At 37.5% G+C, this 14,282-nt stretch overlaps 2 protein-coding genes across 2 annotated transcripts; one reads left to right on the top strand and one right to left on the bottom strand.

Moving 5' to 3' along the window:
- The first annotated feature begins 655 nt into the window (after positions 1 to 655).
- lcmt2 (leucine carboxyl methyltransferase 2) lies at positions 656 to 9,738 on the top strand. Its single transcript, XM_052148857.1, has 14 exons — positions 656 to 768; positions 1,324 to 1,448; positions 1,940 to 2,021; positions 2,128 to 2,317; positions 2,839 to 2,995; positions 3,341 to 3,530; positions 4,974 to 5,081; positions 5,193 to 5,280; positions 6,602 to 6,835; positions 6,981 to 7,208; positions 7,300 to 7,397; positions 8,194 to 8,381; positions 8,712 to 8,847; positions 9,578 to 9,738. Exons 1-14 carry the CDS (start codon positions 724 to 726, stop codon positions 9,731 to 9,733), a joined length of 2,025 nt encoding a protein of 674 aa, XP_052004817.1. The 5' UTR covers positions 656 to 723; the 3' UTR covers positions 9,734 to 9,738.
- Positions 9,739 to 9,829: 91 nt separating this feature from the next.
- Positions 9,830 to 12,406, bottom strand: crygs2 (crystallin, gamma S2). Its single transcript, XM_052148868.1, has 3 exons — positions 12,258 to 12,406; positions 11,027 to 11,269; positions 9,830 to 10,206 (listed from the first exon to the last, which is right to left on the bottom strand). The coding sequence occupies exons 1-3, from the start codon at positions 12,264 to 12,266 to the stop codon at positions 9,934 to 9,936; spliced, it is 525 nt and encodes a 174-aa protein (XP_052004828.1). The 5' UTR covers positions 12,267 to 12,406; the 3' UTR covers positions 9,830 to 9,933.
- Between the last annotated feature and the right edge of the window lie 1,876 nt (positions 12,407 to 14,282).

Genomic DNA, 14,282 nt, shown 5'->3' on the forward strand with positions numbered 1-14,282 from the left:
GAGTGAAAGGGAATGAGGAGGTTGATAAACTTGCAAAACAAACACTAAAACATAATAGAATATTACAAGTTCCATATAGCAAAACTGAAGCTAAAATATTAATTAAAGCATATGCAAGATCAAAATGGCAGGAGTATTGGGTGGATCAGGATAAAGGGAGACATTTATATAATATACAACCAGAAGTGGGTATAGGAAGGATAGAGTGTAGGAGTAGAAGATAGGAAAGTATAATTACACGGTTAAGAATAGGACACACAGGGCTCAATTCTTCATTGAAATTAATAGGGAAACATCCAACAGGGAAATGCCAACATTGTACTCATTCAGAAACTGTGGAGCATATTTTATTTCAGTGCACAAAATACAGTCAAGAAAGAAACCAGCTTTTTCAGTCTCTCAGAATGATCAATCAGAATAATTTCACAATGCAAGGTTTATTAGGGAAAACATCTAGTAACATTTATCACTTTGTTATTAAGTATCTGAGAGACATAGACTTAGACAAAAGGATTTAAAATTATTTTATTTTTTTTTTTTTTTTTTTTAGCTAAGTTCCAATATCTCTTGATTCACACTCCAGCCCAGTCGGTGGCGGTAATGCACCGTTAAGTTGGTTTGCCAACCGCCATAAAAAACAAAAGAAGAAGAAGAAGAATAATGTGCATCGGCCAAACCCGCTTCCGCTTTGATTCTTCTTCGTTTCCACGTTTTTAAAGAGAGATGCCGGTGAGCAACAGCAAGAGGGAGCAAGTAAAGGATGCTGCTGTGAGTCTGTCAATGTTTATGTACTGTATCACTAACACAGAACAAATAGCGCAAATCTTTAAACTTTAAAGTGGTCAAACATGACATTAAAAATGCTGTTTAACCACTAACAAGTGTCAGTATTTTGGAGCCTACCAAGTACCATGATGGTAGCATGTTTGTTTTGGACATGTTTTAAGTCTGTAGTACCATGTATTTTATTTACATGAATGTCGTACCATGAATAATAACAGCTTCTTTGAAGTGCCTTTGCAGTTCCATTTAAATAGCAATGCATATGATTATGAAAAGATCATCATCACTAATCACAGTCATGGTAGTTAGATCTTGTAGGCTTACCACCACTGTTCTTTTTTAAGAAACATGTTAACACATAATGGTAATTGTTACAATAATAATATAGTAGAATGAAGAAATGAAATGTTACATTTGTATATGCAATAGAACAAACCATGTTCAGTATTCTGTACTATATAACTGGTCACAGAATTGGCCACCATGACAGTAGATCTATATAAACATTCATTATAGTGTGTCTTTACTTATGTCCTTCAGGTGCAGGGCACCAACGACAGCAGTGTGGTCAGTAAAGTGTCCTCTGCCGCACAAGGTTACTTCCACGATGACTTCCTTAAGCATTTTGTGTGCAAGGTGTCAAGAAGAGCTCCACTGATCAATAGGTAAATGGGTAACACTTCATAATAAAGTTCCATTTGTTAACATTAGTTAACATGAACTAACAACGAACAGTACTTTTACAACATTTATTAATCTTAGTTCATGTTAATTTCAACATATACTAATTCATTTTTAAAATCAAAAGCTGTAGTTGTTAACATTAGTTATGTAATGCAAAGAACGAACCTGAACTAACAATGGACAGTTGTATTTTTATTAACTAACTTTGACAAATATTAATAAATGCTGTAAAAAATAAATAAATAAATATGTATATATATATATATATATATATATATATATATATATATATATATATATATATATATATATTTGTTAATTGTTTGCTCACTTAATGCGTTAAGTAATGTTACAGAATGGAACCTTATTGTAAAGTGTTACCAGTAAATGTTTAAGAGATACCTCTTATTCTTTCTAGTGATGATATTCTCATAAAACAGATGCTACGTTTATGCTTTGGTATGTTTTTCAGAGGTTATTATGTGCGTTGGAAAGCTATTGATCACTGTGTGAAGCAGTTCTTACGTGTCACAAAGTCCTGCTTGAGGAGACAGGTATGATGAAATGTCCACATTTTGTGTAAGTGTGTTTTTACAGTACAAAAATAATACCCTTATACTGTATCATCCCTTATATAGTCTCTTTCACTCTCTATCTCAGATTCTGTCTCTAGGGGCAGGGTTTGACTCCCTGTTTTTCCGGCTGCATGCAGAAGGAGCCCTTGAAGGTGTCACAGTTTATGAGGTTGACTTTCCAGAAGTTGCCCAGCGCAAAGCAGCCTTGATCAGTAGCAATGCTTATCTGAAAGACACGTTGCTAGATTGGGAGACTGTCTTAACTCAGCAGACTAGTATGACATTCACTTGATAAACTTGCTCATGCCATCATTAGATTGCATGGAAGAAAAAACATGTAACCACTTTGTTACACAATGTAGCCGTTGATGCCATTAGATCCTAATAGGTTAATGAGACACACAAGGGCACCAAAAAAGGGGCATGACATAAATATCTGTTATGTACTGTTTCCATAGGGCAAACTCCTCCTGCAGGAATTGCATTGATAACACATGACAAGAAAATAATCCGCCTAGAAAAGTAGTCCCACCTCAAAAGATTATTTAAAATTATAAATCTTTTAAAAATCCGTTGTACTTGAAACTCTGCTTATAAACCCTTCAAAATGCAGTGCCCAATAGACTTGTTTTGTACATGAAATGCATTGCTGAAAATTAGTTATGATTTTTTTTTTCTGAGGTAATTGACAGCATGACAGATGTTGTGAATAGAGCTTATCTTTTATTTAACCCATATTATTCATTCAAGAATAATTTGTTGCCCAGACCCAATTGTGTTTCTTGTCCATGTATAGGTGATGTATTTCTCAAAAGTGGTCATTATAATCTTCTGGGTGTGGATGTCAGGAAGGAGCAAGAGGTGGAGGTGACTCTGAGCAGAGTTGGACTGCAGTGGGACGCTCCCACACTCATCCTCTCAGAGGTTGTGTTGACTTACATGGAAACACAATGGTGAGGACAAACACAGTGTTGTGTGTGTGCATCTTTGGTTCATGAGTTGGATGAAGGAAGCATTGAACTTGAATTGATTGGTGCTGTGTTGCATAGCAATTGGCACATGTGCTCCTGACACATTGAGCCTTGGTTCTCATCCAGTTGATGCAGGTTCGAGTCACACTTGCAATGTGTTCCAATGCCATTCCCTTTCTCTCTTTCTCCAAAAAGTTTCTGACACTCTACTGTTCCTGTTTAATAAAAAAAACTAAAGCACAAGAGACCAAAATCACCTTGAATTGATCAAATTGAGCTTTATTCACGTTAGTGTGTTGGAAGTAATTGTTTCGGGTTTCGTTCCAGGTCAGATGCTGTGATCGGCTGGACTGCCAAGCTTCTCCCACAATCTATGTTTGTGATGTACGAACAAATCCAGCCAGATGACCCTTTTGGCCGGGTCATGCAGAACCACTTCATGAAGCTCAACTCTACAATACATGCTCTCAAACAGTATCCAGACACTTTTGCTCAGACACAGAGGTTTATTGTGAAGGTATCTCATTTTGTATTTCAGAAAGTTTATTTTGCTAATAATGGATCAGCAAAGATCAAACACAGCAGAACCAAGCGCAGGGATATCTAGACGGGATGTTCTGAGTTTCAAACTACTTTAACTTGACACAGCGAACTAAAAAACTGTTCATGATGTGACATAACCAAAGTAAGACGCTTCAAAAGTGTCTGTCTGACACAGGTGTTCTTTAGACTTAATTTCTGCAAAACGTTATGATGGACCGTTGGCCCACACAACTTTTCTACATAGATGTGCTAGTTTCACGTCTCCCTTTTCACCCTGCATTCTTTTTCTTCTCACATAATACAATTATTTAAACTCAAAATCATTTGAAACATAAAAAAATTTTTTTACTCTGCCGACTATCAAAATATTGACATTTTCAATTTAGTTCAGTTCAGTTTTTGCCCATAAAAGCTGAGGAAAACCATATTTGAACATCTTGACATAATAAGGACAGCTTGACTTTTGTTTTTAATTTAGTTAAATTTGTATTAAAAATGAGTCAAGTGTTGTAACACCAGTGGCAAGATGTTTTTCTTAGATAGTGTCCATCACAAAACATTCACAACTGATCTGACTAAAATCAATAATTAATACCATTAAATAAAAAACAATTCCTCAAAATATATTTCACAGGAACATTAAACAATGTAACACCAATTACATTTTTACATGAACCATGTGAAAAAATTACTTGAAATGAAATTGAATAACTTCAGTATGGTGGAAAAATAACTATATGCACAATTCAGTAGCCTCTGAACTCTGAACTTTGACCTTGAAAGGAACTTGTTTTATTTTCAACATACAAGTTTCAAACATTGATACACCAGTGACATGAAATCAAGGGACAAACATTCTTTTTTAAATAATTAGAATTATTATTACTTATTTTGTTTTGCGTTTTTGCACACTTGTTAGGCCTTGCTCTAATGCTTGACCTGAGTAAACAAAATGAGTAAAAAGTAAACACAAAAATAACTATAAATTACAAAGAATTTACGTACCTGCCGAAAGGGACAGTGTATTTTTTTTTCAGGCAGTTGACAAATTCAACTATATTTATAAAAAAGAAAAAGGTGTAAAATTAAGATAGTCAAATCATGTAATATTATTTACAAAAGGTTAGGTTATAGAATGATGCCTTTTAATTTAAGTTTCTTTACTATTTTGAAAACTTTTTTCATATGTGTCCATGCCATAAGGGATAACGTCAAGCCAACAAGATGATGCAAATTTATTTTCTACGTACATGCATTTTAGAGACAACATACATTATTATTCTCATCAGCTCACTGGAATATCTGATATTACTACTAAATATAATGATCTTTACCCGCGACCCTGTACACAGGATAAGCGGTTGACGATGGATGGATGGATGGATGGATGGATAATGATCTTTAACTCTCTGTACAGGGCTGGGAGAAATGTGTCTGTATGGATATGAATCAGTTCTACTTTGAACTTCTTCCTGATGGTGAGAGGCAGAGAGTGGAGAGAATGGAGCCTTTTGATGAGTTTGAGGTGCGAAAACAGCCCCATTCCCAACAAAGATTCTTTCATCATCTCAGTATAACTACTGAATCTAACCTGTCATACCTGATCCTATATCTTTTGTCATTTTTGTGGTATCAGGAATGGCACGAGAAATGTTCCCATTACTTCATACTTACAGCCTCCAAAGGCTCTCTGACAAGCAACGCCCTTCTCACATCACCAAAAGGCAAGTACCAGTGAGAAATTTTTGTCATGTGTATTACATGAGGTTTTGGGTATTAGGTAACCCATCTGGTTGCAGTTGCCAGGGTGATACTAAACAGGCTGCTTGCTGGCCTGAGTCATACAAGCCTTCATTGATGACTCTACGACATTCTGATCCGGAGATACCATCTAAGCCATTTTGAATTTAAGTCAAAGCAGTTTGGTTGTTGTGATGGTCTAAATGGTTGCTAGGGTGTGGCTAAGTAGTTTCCAAGTGGATACTTGAAGACTGATTGCTCACTAAAGTAAAACAAGTCAACTCTCTTGTCACTAGGACATTCTGATCCGAAGACATTCCTCTCAGCCATTTTTAATGGAAGTCAATGGGGCTCGTTGCTAGGGCATGGCCAAGTAGTTTCCATGGTGTTGCATAAAAAAATGCTTTGTCTCCTGAGTCAGATGAGCAAATCCCCAAGTCTCTACGAAATTCTGTTCTGAAGATATCCTTCTGAGCCATTTTGAATGGAAGTCTATGAGGGTGGTTGCTAGGGTGCTGTAAATGGTTGTTAGGCCATGGCTAGATAGTTTCCAATATGATACTTAAAGACTTATTGGTAGCCTGAGTGAAATTAGGCCGCCCCCATGTCTCTACGACATTCTGATTGGGAGATTTGATAAGACAAATTTTTGTTAGTCTTGTCATAGTAGGAAATAAATCCCTTTCCATAGTAATGTATGGAACTTTTTGGCACTACACCCCACTCCTTAGAAACGTCATATCACCTGTGTCCTCCATTTGTAGGTCTACAACAAATGGTGCGGAACAAGTTAGGTGCCAGGGTTTTGTAAGGAAGAATAATAATATGTATGTGAGATTATAATAGTGTTGCTTTGCTTAGCAAGCACCGCTAATAATTGACCCTTCCCTAAACTCCGCCCCCCTTAGTTACATTCTTTCGCTCTGACAAGCTCTGCAGAACTCCCCATTGGAATGAATGGGAGATTGTCGTGGAAGGCACGGTTTTTGTCAAAATATTCTAATAAAGAGAATGAAAAATATTTTTTACGTGGGCTGGTATGACTCCAACTCTGGTCCTTTGTATTTGTGTTTGTGTATGTTGTTATGTAAATGTCTGTTTTCTCTTCATTTAATTTTCTTCTCTCTTGCTCTTAATGTTCATCTTTAAAGATGGGTTCTATGATTTGAATATACATCTGTATGTGTATAGTAGTCCTAAATTAAAAATTAAAAATAAATTAAATGTACTTTGCTTTTTTGCACGATATTATGTTTGATACAATGTGCTCAACGGTTTGTTCTTTTTCACATTTGTCATGTCTAGTGTCCTCTATTCCTCACATGACTCAAAGGGCTGAGCATCCTTCACTGGTCGTGCAGCCCATGTGTGGGTCTGCATGTGTGGAGGCTGTGGGTATGGCCTCTGCAGTGCTGCACCCTGGAATCATTCTTCTCACTGGAGGCTGTGGGAGAAGAGGAAGAGACACAGCAGCGAGGGTCCTGATCAAAGAGCAGGCTGCTTGGAAATGTGCCTGTGTAGAGCCTCAGGGAGACAATGGTGATTTAACCTAGGCTCTCTTTTGTTATTGGCAGCCTGGTTGAATTAGCCTTAGTCATTTTACAATTAATTTTACCCACTGTTTCTTATCATCATGAGACTGGTGGACTCGCATGATGGTGGTTATGGCATTTCTTTCCCCTAGTGGTGAGTCTTTATCAGTCACTGACCTCTGTCCCTGGTGGAGGAGCTGTCCTCTTCGGTGGCAGAACTTCTCCACTCAATCCGCTAGGCAGCATTGTGCGAGTAACCTTTGCCCTAGATGATCACACATCCGAAAACAAAGTACAACTGTCATTTAAGAACATGGTATGTACCGGCAGTGGTCCAAAGCCCAGATGGCGACACACATCAACCTTAATTAGTTATAGAGGTGAGCGTTTTAGTTTGTTTTAGTATATTTTGCCATTTTTTCCTTATTGTAAGGAGCATACAATTAACGTTTTATTAATTTATTGTTCCAGAGAAGACTTTTCTGTTTGTGTATGGAGGACGTACAGAGAAGGAACCAGTTCAAGGGGACACACATTTCCTGTCTTTGGAGGACAAGCACTGGACTGAGGCATGAACTACATTTCTCATATCCAAACCTATTGAAATCATAAACAGAATTGTATATTACACTGTTCAATCCTGGAATCAGTCTCTTTTCCAAAGTGCGTGAGTTTTGACTAGCGCTCAGTTGATACAAATGGTTTGATGAAAAAAGAAAAAGAAAACAACAGGTTTCCACAAATATGTTAAATAGTAGATTTTTGGTATTTGTTAAAATAGTAGAGCATGCCTTTGATGGCTTAAAGGAATGGTTCACTCAAAAATTAAAATAACGCTTTTTAGAAGAAGAAGAATTTCTCAAGTTTGAAAGTCCTCAAAATGCAAGGAAACAGGGTCCAAAACTTTGAAGCTCAAAAAGCTTAAGGGAGCATAAAGCAATCCATACGACTCCAGTGGTTAAATCCAAGTCTTCAGATAGGTGTGGGTGAGAAACAGGTCAATATTTAAGCCCCTTTTTTACTGTAAATGTCCACTTTCACAGTCTGCTTTTGTTATTGGCTATTCACATTAATCTTGCATATCGCCACCTACTGGGTAGGGAGGATCATTTAAAGTAAAAATGGACTTAGATATTGATCTGTTTCCCACCCACAACTATCGTAACGCTTCTGTGGACAAGTTAATGAGGGTAAGTTAATGTTGAGAGAATCATTTTTGGGTTAACTATTCTTTAAAATGATTAGGTAGGCAGCTCACTAGGTTTTGGGACAGCACTCATATACTGTATCCAGTCAAAGTAATGCAACTTCTAACACAAATTCCCACTTTGCATTCTTTGAGAGTCTTTTGTCTGTTTCAATCAGGTTCCAGTTGATGGTGTTGCCCCGGAAGCCCGTCATTCTCATTCAGCGTGTCCTTATAGAGGAGGGCTTGTGATATTTGGGGGTTTGGGGAGAGAAGGGAGACCTCTCGGTGATGCATTCCACCTGAGACCCATGTTATCTGGTTTCTGCTGGGAGAGAATACATTTAGACCCACCCCCAGTGCCCAGGTTCAAAACCACTCCCTACTTTTCAACTGTATTTGACAATTGGGAATTTATAACAAATGTGTTTTTCTAGGTTATTTTGTGATGTGATGGAATAGCAGTAGTCTAAGGCTGTATTCGTTCTGCAGACAATACCAATATGATTTTAGATCCAATCTATAATATTGACTGCCCACAATCTAATCATTTTATTACCTTTTTTGCTGTTCAGCCCTTAAGACAACCTAAATTTGGTCTGAGAAATGACAATGTGTCAAAAGAATGATTTCAGTCTAAGAGACATGTGTGCCACCTATAAAAGTTTGAAGTCACAGTATTGCCCTCTATTTCTAGATACTCCCACACAGCCCATGTAATTGATGAGAAGTTAGTTGTGGTTGGTGGAGTTTGGCATCAGGCTGATGGAGTACCAGGAGTTGCTGTAATAAATCTAAACACTGGGGGCTGTGTGGAGATCCAGCTGGATACAGTAAGTTACTCTGCTCATAGACTCTTGCAATGGTTAATAGTTTATTTTAAAATGAATAGTTTTGGCTTTAAAATCTGATTGGATGAGCCACTTTCAAAGCTGCTGTATAATAGGCAATAAATGCACACGTGACCTAACCATATTAATGCAGGAAGTTGCAATTTTGCTTGAAACAGCCCACAGTTAGGATGATAAACTACATAGACCTTATTCACTGTAGCGCCATCTTTTTAATTTTAATGGGAATGACAACGAGGCTGTGAGGATAGACTTACTTTCTCTTCAATGGCACGAATGGTATAACGCTATAAAAAGCTCCTATATCATAACTGATTTTCCATATCACATGTTGTCTGGAGTTTTTTTTTTTTGTCTACGGAGTGCTCTTGAAAATATATTTTTTCCTTAAAGAGACGTCTATCCCTCTCAGCCTCATTGACATTCCCATTAAAAATCAAAGATGGCGCTAGTGTGAATAAGGTCTATTGCTTGGTGGAATTTTTTTAATTAGATTTTTAATATTAATATATTGAGCTAGAGTATTTATTATAAGTGTTTTTTTTTTTTTTTTTATCATATTGCTGTTTAAGCAATTTTTAAAAGCAGCTTACATTACAGTGATTTTACTGCTGTTAAATAATTCAAACGTGTGGTGTGACATCACCATCAAGCAAATACATTTTAAATTACACATTCATCACGATTATTCTCTTTCTGTCTCATTTTTCAGTCATGTGTGCCTTGGCCTCTTATGCTGCATTCATTCTGCTCTGAGGTGCTGGAAGGGTATGAAATGATGCTCATGGGTGGAGGTGGAAACTGTTTCTCATTTGGAACTCATCTCAATGTCCACCCTGTAACTGTGTCTCTAAGACCAATACTATGATATACATAGTAGTCAGACCACTACAATGAGTACACAATATTGACAATCCTGGATAAAAATTTTAATCAAACTACAAACAAGAAACCAAGGTTCTGCTGAGTGAGTCACCAACCAAATTTTATTTCAGGCAGCACTTCATTGTGTGTCATAGCCAAATAGTCCAAATATTGTGGGATGGGGATATCAGATATGACTCGAGGTCACTCTGTGAATCGACGGAAAGACTGCACAGTGGGACAGACCGCACCCCACTCCAATGGTTTGCCGTAGTTGCCCTTCTCTAGGAAGTACTGGTGGCCACGGTAGTTGGGGTGTTCGTAGAAGATCCAGAAGCCATCCAGAACTTTGCAGGAATGGACCTCTCTCAGATGGAACCTCTCCAACATAGAAGGACAGTCTTCTGTGGTCTCTATGGTCTGGCCGTTGAAGTCAGGCTTGTTGTACAATTGAACTTTGTACTGCATTCCACTTGTCTGCAGGTGAAGTGGATGGAAGGGGTAAGATGGGTTATGGAAATGTTTATATATGGGGTTGGAGAGGGTTACTGTGTAGTAAATGGGGTAAAAAGCCAACAAGAAGAGGAAGAAGATTGGAAAAAGAAGGTCAGATATGATGTTTATTATATGCAATGTATTATATACAGTATGATTGGTGTTACGTAATACACGCAGATCTTCTTAAAGGTATAGTTCACCCAAAAATGAAAATTCTTTATTTAATTAAAAATAAAGGGAAAGTCATTATTTTCTCACCTTCATTTCTTCCATAGAACTCATAAGGAGATTTTAGGCAGAATGTTAGGGACTAGCAGCCGCCGACCACTTTTAATTATATGTGAATAGAGGAACACTAACATTCTTCAAAATGTATCTACTTGTGTTCATTTTTTGGGTGAACTAACCTTTTATGCATGTTTTGCAAATACATTTTTATCTTGTCTTTTTATTTGATCTTGGAGGTCTTTTGAATCCATTGGTTTGCTCCGCAGCAATCTACAAGATAATATATTTAAGTTGTAGTATTGATGTTTATAAGTTATTTATACTAACCTTAAGGGCAAAACTGATCTGATTCAACAGGTCAGTATTAGTTTTTTTACATGATAGTTGATGTTGGAGAAGATTACCTTTTATGTAAAAAACTCCAAATTAAAGAGAATTATTCTGAACTGAAGTGTGATTTTTTTTTTTTTTTTTCCCTCTATACACCATTTAAGTCTTAGACAAAAGCTTTAGCATCAATACACAATTACAAATGACATACAGTGTTGAATGCAACAATAGTTTGACTTACAAATTGGATCATTTTGCAGGAACTGAGATGGTCATTTTGGCCCATCCAGCGTAGATACCCAGGATACTCCCCCCTGGTCAGCACATACCGGTTACCCATGTAGTTGGGCCTCTCGTAAACCACCCAGGCGCCGCTCTCCACGCGAATAGAGTTGCAGCAGCTCAGATAGGTATGGAAGTCGGAGCAGTCGCTTTCACACTCATAGCAACGACCCTGAAAGTTCTGGTCCTCAAAAAACACAATCTGAAGGACACCAAGATGATATGGAACAACATTGTTTTAAAAGACCGTTCTAGATTTCACTGTCTGCTATTCCTGTTGGGTTACCTGCCATTAGTAACCAGCTTAATTGATCAGCTATAACTATTTAAAAACCATTAAAATAAATGTAAAACATGTTGCTGTTTGCCAGTATAATATACAGCATTTTTTTGGACATGCCATGTTCATGCTGATCCAGCATGGCTAAAATTGTCGGCTGGTCAGTAACAGTCACCAGCCAGTCTGTTGTGCCAATAACAGACCAACAGTTCCCATGCAAAACCATCTTCTTTGAATTTAAGGCAGTCCAAACTGGTCTAAACTGCAATTAAATACAAATTTGTTGTCAAGTATCATCAACTGACTCTTGCCCAACACACATCTAACAAAGGAATCTGACTGCAGTCCCAGACAATTAGAAAAAGTTTTCTCCAAATCAGAAATGGTTTTTAAATATAAAAATCCTTGTTGTAAGCATTACATTTATCAACATACAAATTACATTTAAATTCCCAATGGTGTCATGAGGTATCTACATCTTGCTGTATTTTAATTTTAATGTATTTTCTTCTAAAATAATGGGTTTCTTACCTTTTTAATAATTTCTGATAGCAGTTAATAGAACTCTAATATAAATGTGATTTGAGACCAACACATCAACGAACTCATCTACTAAACTAAATATAAAGACTACTCAACTTCAATGTCTGTCATAAGGCTATAAGAAACAAATGCAACTCTAACTTTATAAATACAGCTAAACAAAGTGTTCTGTACCCATTATGATTCTATACATAATAATAATTACAAAATCGAATAATACGTGCCCTCCATTACCATTTATGCACAGAGGGTAGCGTTATACTGGTTTCGACTGGTTACAATTTGCCTCTAGTATCAAAACTATTGCTTTGATTTTTTTAACCTCTGTTCCATTATATTCTGATTTCCTTAGGAAAGAATTACTCACCTTGCCCATCTTGAATATTGTATTTAGGCTTGCCTGGGGAAGTTATCTGAAGCCCAGATTTAATGTGTATGGGGCTGCTTAAATATTTAGCCCCCAGTGTCAAGGGGAGGGCCAGATAATTGCTTTGTCATGACAATGAGTTCCAAAAATCGAGTCAGTGATTCTAGCACTATTCAGATTTTTCCAGAAAAGTGCAAGAGGATTAAAGCATAATGACCAGCCTGCCATGGGCATTCACACGCCCTCTCTGCACTGCCCTCATTGGAACACCCCTGCACCCAACAACTGTACCAATCTGAACCACAACAAACACAGCAAACTGGCCAACAGCACTGCAAAATGAAGAGCCCAGATGCATGCTGAATGGCACCCATTACCCTGGCTCAGCTCTTTTCAACAGCAGTCATTAACAGAAATGAACTAACTAACTAAACTACATTTGTACTTTTTCTGGAGAAAATCTGAGTGGTGCTAGCCTATGGAAAACTCGATGTCACAATGTTAGGGTGTTCTGGGTGGCTACCAAGGCATTGCTATTCGGTCACAAAGATTTTTAATGTAGTTATTTACTATGCAATGTTCTGTATTTGTTTTTTCGTCGTTTTATTTTCTATTTTATGCACAGAATACATGTATGACAATTTACATTTGTCAAAATATGCAGTATTTGTCAAGAATTTTTTATCACATGATGCAATGTGCTCGACTTGGCCTTCAATTTCTAGTGTGATAAATGGACAGGAAGCTATAACAGATGTGCCATCTTTCTTCACTTATTACTTTACCAGTCTGTCACAAGTTAACACAAAAATTGTACTAAACATGAACAATGCCTGTATTTATTTGCAAGATATTTGAATGCCACTACCTGAATTAAACATGCAACATTCTACAGAATTAAACTTGTATCAATGCAAACTGCATACTTTCACCTATCACTTAAAAAAGGGTAGTATGCAGTGTATATACAGGTGAAACTTGAAAAATTAGAATATCGTGCAAAAGTTCATTAATTTCAGTAATTCAACTTTAAAGGTGAAACTAATATATTATATAGACACATTACAAGCAAAGATATTTCAAGCCTTTATTTGATATAATTTTGATGATTATGGCTTACAGCTTATGAAAACCCCAAATCCAGAATCTCAGAAAATTAGAATATTACATGAAATCAATAAAAAAAAAAAGGATTTTAAATACAGAAATGTCGGCCCTCTGAAAATTATAATCATGCATATGTACTCAGTACTTGGTTTGGGCCCCTTTTGCATTAATTACTGCCTCAATGTGGCGTGGCATGGATGCTATCAGCCTGTGGCACTGCTGAGGTGTTATGGAAGACCAAGATGCTTCAATAGCAGCCTTCAGCTCTTCTGCATTGTTTGGTCTCATGTCTCTCATCTTTCTCTTGGCAATGCCCCATAGATTCTCTATGGGGTTCAGGTCAGGCGAGTTTGCTGGCCAATCAAGCACAGTAATACCATGGTCATTGAACCAGGTTTTGGTACTTTTGGCAGTGTGGGCAGGTGCCAAGTCCTGCTGGAAAATGAAGTCAGCATCTCCATAAAGCTTGTCTGCTGAAGGAAGCATGAAGTGCTCTAAAATGTCCCAGTAGACGGCTGCGTTGACTCTGGACTTAATAAAGCACAGTGGACCAACACCAGCCGATGACATGGCTCCCCAAACCAACACAGACTGTGGAAACTTCACACTGGACTTCAAGCATCTTGGATTGTGTGCCTCTCCATTCTTCCTCCAGACTCTGGGACCTTGGTTTCCAAATGAGATGCAAAATTTGCTCTCATCAGAAAAGAGGACTTTGGACCACTGAGCAACAGACCAGTTCTTTTTTCTTTAGCCCAGGTAAGACGCTTCTGACGTTGTTTGTTGTTCAGGAGCGGCTTGACAAGAGGAATACTGACATTTGAAGCCTCAGTCCACTCCTTGTGAAGCTCCCCACACATTTGAATGGCCTTTTCCTGACAATCCTCTCCAGGCTAAGGTCATCCCTGCTGCTTGTGC

Source organism: Xyrauchen texanus, chromosome 18 (assembly GCF_025860055.1).
Source record: "Xyrauchen texanus isolate HMW12.3.18 chromosome 18, RBS_HiC_50CHRs, whole genome shotgun sequence".
NCBI lineage: Eukaryota > Metazoa > Chordata > Actinopteri > Cypriniformes > Catostomidae > Xyrauchen > Xyrauchen texanus.

What these genes read in the sequence shown, in the direction of transcription:
- lcmt2 (XM_052148857.1), top strand. Translation starts at nt 724, where the DNA reads ATGCCGGTGAGCAACAGCAAGAGGGAGCAAGTAAAGGATGCTGCT. An exon ending in ACTTACATGGAAACACAATG is followed by an intron (nt 2,996 to 3,340) that starts GTGAGGACAAAC and finishes GTTTCGTTCCAG; the next exon opens with GTCAGATGCTGTGATCGGCT. An exon ending in AGGACAAGCACTGGACTGAG is followed by an intron (nt 7,398 to 8,193) that starts GCATGAACTACA and finishes TGTTTCAATCAG; the next exon opens with GTTCCAGTTGATGGTGTTGC.
- crygs2 (XM_052148868.1), bottom strand. An exon ending in CCTGCAAAATGATCCAATTT is followed by an intron (nt 10,207 to 11,026) that starts GTAAGTCAAACT and finishes CTTCACCTGCAG; the next exon opens with ACAAGTGGAATGCAGTACAA.